At 47.3% G+C, this 9953-nt stretch overlaps 1 protein-coding gene across 1 annotated transcript in view; it reads right to left on the bottom strand.

Annotated features, from left to right (window-relative positions):
* The window catches only part of AZIN2 (antizyme inhibitor 2), a 41000-nt gene that overhangs the window by 27279 nt on the left and 3768 nt on the right, over positions 1-9953 (bottom strand). The window contains exons 2-4 of the mRNA XM_008586348.1: positions 9135-9308; positions 1648-1820; positions 559-693 (exon numbers count right to left, since the gene is read on the bottom strand). Of these exons, the coding sequence (XP_008584570.1) occupies positions 559-693; positions 1648-1820; positions 9135-9308 (482 nt within the window). The remainder of the gene's footprint in view (positions 1-558; positions 694-1647; positions 1821-9134; positions 9309-9953) is intronic.

Raw genomic sequence — 9953 nt, 5'->3', positions numbered from 1 at the left:
ATCCCTCCATGCTGCCCCTGGAGATGAACCCTCTGGGATAAGAGCCAGGGTCCCAAAGTCAACCAGATGTGGATATGCCTCTCAGGCAGCAGTGTGGCCTTGGCAAGTTACGCAGCCTGCCTTGGTTTAGTTTCTCCATCTATAAAGTGGGGATAAGATCCCATACCACACCAGGCTGTGGGATAATGGACATGAAGCACTTAGCACAATGCCTGGCACATCCTAAGTGCAGAATAAATGAAGCTGTATATTAGGTCATTATTATTACTTCTTCTATATCCCTGCAAGAAAAGAGGCAGATCTGGCCTACAGGCTGGTAAAACTCCCTCAAAGCTAGGTCCCTGGGTGAAACTTCCTGGGACAAGAACTTTTGGGGACTGTGGGCCATTCCAAACCTTCTTTCCAAAGAGAGGAAATTCACAAATGGCAGAATTCCAGGCCCAGGGACAGGCGCTGCACAGAGACCCTGGGGAAGGTCTCACATGGAATTGATTAATTCCTATGAAAGAGGCAGTGGGCCTGGTGTGGGTGGGGATGGTGGGGGTTCCTGGTGCTCACCTCACACCCACCACCTCCACTTGGCTCTTCTTGGCATTTTCAAGCAGGTGTCGGCAGGATTTCAATGACGCTCCGAACTTCAGGCTCAAGCAGCTCAAGGAGTAGGAGTCATCGGAGGCAATGCACAGAACCATCCTGATGGGACATGCAGTGCACCTCTGCTGGGTAAACCCTGCCTCCCCACCCCACCACATCTTCTCCGAATCAAGGGCTGTGAATCCGCATGGCTCAGAGCTGCCCAACCCCACAGGCTCCCTGACCCCCTCCTCTCCCTGCACAGCCAATCAGCCTCCAAGTTCTGTTTAATCCATTCCCTAAATGTCCTTGGACCCATCCCTGAAGCCTCCGCCGTGCTCCAGACCTCACCAGCTCTCCCCCAGGCAGCTCCAATTCCTCCCAATCAGCCTCCACACCAGAGTTTTCAACCTTTTGATGTATGAGAGGAACCATTTTATAAACAAAGTCTTAATGAGAACCCCAATATCGTGATGGAAGCTGCTCTGGATGAAGCAGAGTGGCCCATCACCTGGCCTCCCCTCCACCCCAAGGTCCCTCCCTGGAATCCTTAGAGTATCCAGTAACTGCGTAAAACCATAGCCAGAGCAAAACATCCAGCTCTGACCCCTTTGCATCAGGTCCCTGTCCTGTGACCAGTGTCTTTCACTGTCTCCTTCACTCCCTCCTCACGTGCTGTGTTCTAGCTACACCAAGTTTCTGCTTATCCCTCGAACACCCCATGCTGTTTCTGACTTCCATGCATTTGTATATACACAGCTCAATGTTTATGCCCTCACCAAATTCCATTCATTCCTTACAGCCCACTTCAAATACCACCTCCTTTGTGAAGGTTTCCTGACCACCCCCTCCGGCTCTCTCAAGCCTCTGACTTTGACCTCCATAATACCATTGGCTTCCTCTGCCAGGAGCTGTAACCAGTTGTTTCTGCCTTTATTCTAGTCAGGCCCTGGCATCCTGGGTCGAGTCCAGGAGTACCCACCCCCCCTCCTGTGATTGGGGCCAGGTCCAAGGCAGGTTCCTCTGCCCCTACCCACCAGCCCAGCCTCCCCATCTGAGTGATTCTCAACTTACTTGGCACTGGGGTGGCTCTTCACCACCTTTGCCAGCTCCAGCTCATTGTCAAAGCTCAGCAGCCGGACCCCGTGTTTGGCAGCATACTTGATCTGTGCAATTTGCTTACAGGGGTTGGCGTAGATGATCTTACTCGCAGGGACACCAATATGCTGGACCAACTCCATCTCTGCCTGTGGGATCCCAAACGTGGTGGTAAGGGAGCACCAGGAACTACTGGCCCGTGGAGCCCAAGGAAGCACAGATGAGGGACAAAGTCTTAGCTGTGCAATGGGGAGGTCCATAACAGGTGGACCTCACTTTAAAACAACAGATATACAGAAATCAAGACTTATGCTGATTTGCCATTCTTTGACAGGCAAGGCTGCCACATACAGCCTTGCAGGTGGTGCACCGCACAATCCTGGTGGGGGGGGGGGGCCCATTCACAGCAAATGCAGGGCAGATTTGTGTACTTATTATTATACAAAACTTCCTGGCAGTAAAGCATCTCACCCTAACAAAATCAGTATGTTTATTATAACAATTAAGTGTCTTAAAGAAGGGGTACATTTTCTAATTCACACCAAGGCACTATATGGACTCATGGTAGGCCTGAAAACAGGCTTCTGATACATTTTCCTGGCAGATTTAAATGTTTAAAGAATATTGGAAAGCTGTATGGAGGTTCCCTCAAAAATTAAGAGAACTACTATATGATCCAGCAGTTCCATACTGGGTATATATCTGACGGAAATGAAATCAGTATGTGAAGAGATATCTGCACTCCCCTGTTTACTGCAGCATTATTCACAAGAGCCAAGATGTGGAATCAACCTTAGAGTCCATCAAGGGATGATTGGGTAAAGAAAATGTGTTATATATACACAATGGAATATTAATTGACCTTAAAAAAGAAGGAAATTTGTCAGTTGTGACAACATGGATGAACCTGAAGGACATTATGTTAAGTAAAATAAGCCAGCCACAGAAAGACAAATATGCATGATCTCACTTATATGTGGAATCTGAAAAAGTCAAACTCAAAGAAGCAGAAAGTAGGAGGGTGGCTGCCAGGGGCTGGGGTGGGTGGGAGGGAGATGCTGGTCAAAGGATATAAAATTTCAGTCAGGAGGAATAAGTTTAAGAGATCTATTGTACCTCACAGGGACTAGAGTTAACAATTAGAAATTGCTACAAGAGTAGACCTCAAAAACTAAGTTATATGAGTTAATGCATATGTTAATTAGCTTGATCTAGCCTTTCCACAATGTATACATATATCAAAACATCATGTTGTATACCATAAATATATACAATATGCAACTTTTATTTGTCAACTTAATAAATAAGAATATTACTTAGTATATTAGAAAGTCCACCAGACCAAGAGTCTTTTTGACGGAGATCACCCAACTCCAAAGGCCTGCTCTGCGCATGGCACTGTGCTGGGTGTGCAGGCGACTGCAGCTCAGCCCCTCTCCCCTCAGGGCCTCTTCTTCCTCACCATCGCAGAACACATCTCCACCTGGTTGCTGCATTAATGATACAGACAATGATGATGGGGATGATGATCGTAATCACGTTGAGAGTGACCATGTTCACTGAGCACCTGCCACAAGCAGGCCCTGAATGAGATGCTTTACATCAGCTGTTAGCAAACTTTTTCTATAAAAGGCCACAGTAACTATTTTAGGCTTTGCAAGCCGGTCTCTGTTGCAACTACTCAACTGCCATTGTAGCACCAAGGCAGCCATAGACAATACGTAAATAAATGGGCACAGCTGTGATCCAACAAAACTTTACAAAATCAGGTGGTTGTCCACAGTTTGCCAACCCTTGCTTTAGATTAGCTATTTTATTCAACCCTTAGAAGAACCCATTCAGATGGCTGTTAGCTCCACTCTACTGGGAAGGAAACTGATACCCAGAGATGCTACACAGCAAGTGGGTGGAAAAACCAACTTTCAAACTCAAGTCTGACTCTCCATGAATAAGGGAAAGAAGTCAAGGGTGAGCCAGTTTTGAAACATGGTAGGAGACATAAAAGCCATTTTAAGCCATCCTGAGTTTGTAATAAGACTAATTTTAGGGCCGGCCCATGGCTCACTCAGGCAGTGCGGTGCTGATAACACCAAGGCCAAGGGTTCGGATCCCTATATAGGGATGGCTGGTTCACTGACTGGCTGAGCGTGGTGCTGACAACACCAAGCCAAGGGTTAAGATCCCCTTACCAGTCATCTTTTAAAAAAATAATAAAAGACTAATTTTAATTTAGCTACTTTTCAATACTAAGTATTTATATGCCTTATTTCATATAATGCCTATAACTATCCCGTGAAATATTTATTGGCCACATTTTATGGAGGACAAAATTGAGTTCAGAGACTGTGGTGACATAGCCAATAGGTAGCAGAGCGGCACACAGACGTCCAAATCCAGAACTGGACTTGCCGCTATCACGGCTTGCGTCCCAGAGGCAGACGTGCCCCCCACCCTGAGCCTGAGTGGATGTGAAAATGTGTTCTTGCCGCCTGCCTCACCACCAGAGGAAGAAGAAGGAGCAATGATAGCACTTTGGGGACCTGTGATTAGCTTTTAAATATTTAAAGAACAAATATCAATCACTGAAGGCTTACCATATGCCAGCCATCACATTAAATATTTTATGTACATTCTGCTTTAATCTTCATAATAATCTAATGAGATAGGAAACAGAAGCTCAGAGAGGTTAAGTGACTTCTCCAAAGTCTCACAGCTTATCAGCAGCACAGCTGGGATTCTGTCAGACCCTGGCACAGCAGCTCTTAACCACAGTACTATAACAAAGAATACAAGCTTATTGCTACACTGACAGTATCTCCTGAGCATCTATTGAGTTGCCAGGCTCTGCAATAGGTGCTCATGAAAACAAGTGGTAAATAAAGCAGGGATCTCTCACCCCATGGAGCTTTCGGGTTGGTGGAGAAGACAGACAGTCACAAGTGAACTCTGGGTAATGATGGAATTATAAATTACAAGAGCCATGAAGAAAAAGTACAGGATGCTAGAGGATGCAGGACAGGGAGACCTGGGTGTAAGGGGTGAAGGACAGCCTTCCTGAGGGTCAGAAATTTAAGCTGAACCTTACAGGAGGCCTCCACCAGGCCAAGAGGGAAGGAAAGAATGTTTCCAGTAGAGAAAGCAGCCTGTGCAGAGGCTGTGAGGCAAGAAGATGCTCAGCCTGAGCAAGGAACAGAGAGCGCTGGAGTGGCTGAGGCAGAGGAGCAGAGTCAGCAGAGCTGGGAGAAACAAGGTGGGGGGGTGGGGGGTGGAGCCACCAAGGAGACCAAGACAGCTGCATATGGATTTATTTATTTATTTATTTATTTATTTATTTATTTTGTCTTTTGTCTTTTTCCGCGTCCGGCAACGGATCGCAACCCTCAGTGTTGCCCCCGTACCGGACCAGGGACCGGCAACGGGATTGCAACCCTCGGCGTTGCTCCCGCGCCTCGCTCAGCCAGTGAGCGGGAACCGGTCTGTACGTGGGATCCGAACCCTCGGGCGGGAGCGCCGCCGCGCTTCCCAAGCGGCGCACTATCCAGTGCGCCACTGGGCCGGCCCTGCATATGGATTTATATTTTACCCTGTGTGTGATGGGAAAGAGTTTGAAGCATTTCAAGAAGGGATATGATGTGGTCAGATTTGCACTTTAAGGTCTAAATGCATATCACTCTGGCAAACTGAGGAAGGGCCCAAGGGGATTCTGGGAAGACTGGCCAGTGGCTGTCACAATCGCCCTGAGAGGACAGAGGCGTGGAGATGTGTTCTGGAAGCAGGGCTGGCAAGCTGGGTGGTGGACTGCATGTGGGATGAGGGGTGAGGATGTGTGAGGGGCCTTCATGAAGGGGAAGATCACTGTGTGTCTGATCACGTTGGGTCTGAGGCATCTTCTGGTATCAAGTCAGCTGTATATACATGTCTGGGCTGGAGATCAAAACATGAGAGGTGGTGGCATAGTGATGCTTTCTAAAGCCATGGGAGAAGATGAAATTCCCTAAGAGGCAGAGTCTGCCAGAGGACCCATCTGAGACAGAATCCAGGGGAAACGCTATCATTTAGAGAGTGGTAGAAGACAGAAGAGCCAGTGCCCAGGACCCTTAGAGGTGAGGACAGAGAAGCCTCCAGAAGAGAGAGGACAATACATAGATTACAGTGCCATTCCTGTAAAAGCAAACCATGTCTTACAACTGTGTCTGGACAGAAGAAGCTGTCTCAACTGTCAGAAGTGCCCAATGAGGGTGGGGAGGGGCCCAGCATCGTCCCCTTTCATCTTATATACTTGTGAAGTCTTTAAAACGAGGAGTGTATGTTGTTGTTGGATGTTTTTTATTTTTATTTTTTATTTATTTTTTTTTCTTAATTTTTATTTTGTCAATATACAATGTATATGATTATTATGGCCCTTCACCGACACCTCCCGCCCATTGTTGGATGTTTTTTAAAAAGACAGATTGTGGGCCGGCCCGGTGGCGCACTGCTACAGTGCGCCGCTTGGGAGCGTGGCGGTGCTCCCGCCGAGGGTTCGGATCCCACATACAGACCGGTCCCCGCTCACTGGCTGAGCGAGGGGCGGGCGCAGCGCCGAGGGTTGCGATCCCATTGCCGGCCCTGGTCTGGTGCGGGCGCGACACTGAGGGTTGCGATCCATTGCCGGACATGAAAAAAGACAAAAAGAAAAAAAAAAAAGACAGATTGCTGTGCTGAATGTTGTTGAGAGGCCAGATGATAAGAGGACCAAGGAGTGTCCTCAGACTGAGTCTAAAGTCATCAACATGGACAGAACCTGTTGAGTTTAAAGCTACTGTGAACAGCACATACCCCATGAATACCTTTCATATTTTGTTACAAAATCACAAAACATTATATGTTTTCTGTGGATCATTTATGTAAGTACAGTATTTTTTAAATAGTATATATCCAATAAACCCATAATGGTAATTATCTATGGAGACAGAAAGCTGATGTCCTACTTTCTTTTTGGGTGAATGAATCAACGTATGTGAATAATTCACAATTAATGTTTAAAATAAAGTGCTCATTGGATCCTGGAGATCAGTGGGGACTTTGGTAAGAGGAAATCCTTTGGAGTGGTGAGAATGGAGGCCGGGAAGCAATGGTTTAAGGAGTGAGTGCTGAGGAAAAGAAACAGCGAGTGCAGAGAGACGAGTGTAGACAACTCAGTTGAGTTTAGACACAAAGGGGGAGCAAGGGATTGGGCTGGAGGAGAATGTGGTATCCAGGGATATGCTTTTAAGATAGTAGGATGCTGAGGAAGACAGCAAGAGAGGGCAAGGAATGAGGCAGGAGAGATGACACAAGGTCCTCTGGGTCGACCAGAGCCCCTGTGCAAGGTGTGGCCCGTGCCTTGGCTCGGCAGCCTGTCCAGTGCATGTCCATCTGTACATCCAGCCCTACCTCATGCCACTCAATCAACGTCTGCTAAGGCATGGTGCTGTTAAACATGGCCACCCACTATGGCCAACCAGAAGAGGGCAGCCTCAGCCTTCTAAGAAAAGCTGTAAGTCCCAGGAGCCACCTCACAGTAAATGCACCTAAAGGTCTGTATGATCCCACTGCAGGGAGGGGGCTCAGGCTTCCCCTCACCCTTGCAGTTGGCTGGGGGCATCCATCACTAGGCAAGTCCCAGCTCAGCCATCCCCTCCCCAAAGACCTTGGGAAAGACAGCAGCAATGGAGTTTGAGACTACACTGTTAGACTCAAGCTGCCACCTCCCAGTGCATGACCCTAGGGTGCCTCATTTCCTTAGATGTTAAATGCACACAGGGCTGTTGTCAGAATCCCGGTATAAATAATTACCTCACAGGGTTGCTATGAGAACAAAATGAGATCATGTACATAAAACATTTGGCAAAGTGCCTGGCACAACAGACGCACTTAGCAAACGGTAGATGCTTCTAATGTCTCTACTGTCTTCGAGGTCTTTCTAAGCCCAACACCCCACAAGACTGTCCTTTGGAGGCCAGCCCCAGAGGCTGGAGGGCCAAGTGCCTCACCCCTGGGTTTCCAGATGCAGACGACTTTAGTCAGTGGGGTTTGGTCCCATCCATCACCCTTAGACCAGGGGGGACTGAAAAGGATCCTGTTCCTTCTTATCCCCGTGGAGGCCCAGTGCACTGCAGAAGGCAGCAGGGAAAGCAGACATCCTGGCTCTGCTACCAGCAAGCTGCATGCAGCTGGCCCTCAAGCATCCTCAACACAATATCTCCCTCTGTGCACCTCTCAGGACTTTACGTAAGACACACACAAAACGAGGTGTGCAAAGCAAAAGCTAATGCAAAGACCAGAGGGAAAGACTCATCTACAGCCAAGAGCACTAACATTTGATCCCCAGTAATGGCTAACCTCCTCCTTCTGACCACCCCACCCCTGGCACATACTTCTCCCCCACTTGGAGTCACTGCAGCCCTGTCATCCTACTCAGTCTAGCTCTCCTTCCTTCTCCTCCAGGAATCCTTTCTAGAACTCTCCTCACAACATCTAGCCATATTGCTGACCAAGATATCACACACCAACACCCACCAGGCTTGCTCCCCTTAAAGGTGTAACTGTCTCTCCCAGTATTCTCCACTTCCCTTTCCTGATTCTTTTCCACAGCACTTACCTTCTAAAAGACTATATATTTTTGTTTCTAATTTGTTTATTTTTTTTAAAGCAAACACCATAAAGGAAGGGCTTTTTTTTGTTTTATTTTGTTCACTGCTAAATCCCCATCTAGAATACTTGGCCTCATAGTAAGTACTCCATAAATATTTGCTAAATGAATAAGTGAGATATATTCAAAGCTGTACTCTGAGGAAAATTTATAGCTTAAAGGCTTTTATCTAGTAAAAACAGAATGAAAACAGATAAACTAAGCACTCAACTCAAGGACAACACCGTCTGTCTAGCTCAACACTGTATCACCAGCCCTCCCTACCACAGTGACTATCATATGGTAGGAGTTCAGTGAATACTGAATGACAGTATATAAGCAAAGTAAGTCTAAAGAGAGCAGGAGGGAATTAAGACAACAGCAGAAATCAAATTAGAAAGACAGCACTGACAGCAACAACAAAACTCTAAAGAAAATGCACAGTCACATATTATTAAGATTATAAAAGAAAAAATAAAATAAAACCAACAATATCATGGTGTTTTTGTTTTGTTTTAATTAGAAGAATGCCATATATAGTTCTATGCCAAGAAATTTTAAAGTCTCCATTAAAAATGTGATGCATCTACCCAGGGACATGCGAGGTTCCAATCGGGAACTTCTAGGCTAAAATTCCATGCTCTTTTCTCCCTCCCTCATCCCACAAGCCCCTCCTGAGTGGGTGGCCCTTCAGAGGGCAGGGGCTAACTGCAGGTCACTCCTACTCCCCAAGGCCCACCTGCACCAGCCCAGCCACGTGTGTGTTCAGTAGGCATTGAGGGTCAGTGCACTGGTGGGGACAGGAGCTCACCTTGTTGGCACAGCTGAATCCCACCCCCAGCTCGGCCAGAACCTTCAGCACGCCCGGGCTGCTGTTGCACTTGACAGCATAAAAAGGCTGGACTCGCGGCAGGCACTTCAGAAAGCAGAAGTGCTTTCTCGCTACTGCACCCAGGTCAGCCACGAAGAAGGCAGAGACCTTGCCCTGCACAACAAGAGGTGGACAGATGTGAGACCTTGCCCAGCTCCCTCCCTGTGCATGCCATCCATGGTCCTCCCAAGTACCTGCCCCAAGTTCAACTCTGGCTACAAAGCTACCCTGAAGAAAGTTTTCTAGAGCTCCTCAAACCTAAGGACAGAAGGCAAACTCCTCTGCCTAGCATTCAAGGCTCTGTGATCCAGCTCTAGTCCCTCCCTTCAGTGTAGCTAAAACTGCAGCTCTAGACTGGATCATTTCCCCTCCTCCAAGCCTTTGATCTCCCCATGCCCTCCACACAGAATATCCTTCCCCCACTGTGTCTGGCAAAATCCTAACCTACTTCCAAGTTTCAGCTCAAATGCCATCTTTCCCAAACCAATAAGAACTCTGCTTTTAATGCTCCCACTACATTTTGTGTGTGTTTCCAAAGTATCAGAACTATATATACATCCATCTGCTCCAAAAATGGTTAAATTCCTTGAAGGCAGAAGCTATGGCCTACAGTCCACTGCCTTTACATATAGGAGCTCTATGAAGCCTTGAGATAGTCCCACTGCCACTGCAACCCATGCCTGTGGACAACTGGCCATCACAGATGTGCTGAAGACCCAACATTGTATGAGGCTGTGGGTGAGACCACATCAAAAAAAA

The sequence above is a fragment of the Galeopterus variegatus genome, unplaced genomic scaffold (assembly GCF_000696425.1).
Source record: "Galeopterus variegatus unplaced genomic scaffold, G_variegatus-3.0.2 Scaffold3947, whole genome shotgun sequence".
NCBI classification, from domain to species: Eukaryota; Metazoa; Chordata; class Mammalia; order Dermoptera; family Cynocephalidae; genus Galeopterus; species Galeopterus variegatus.
Note: the sequence above shows the minus strand (reverse complement) of the source record. Positions and strands in the feature narration are given on the sequence as shown.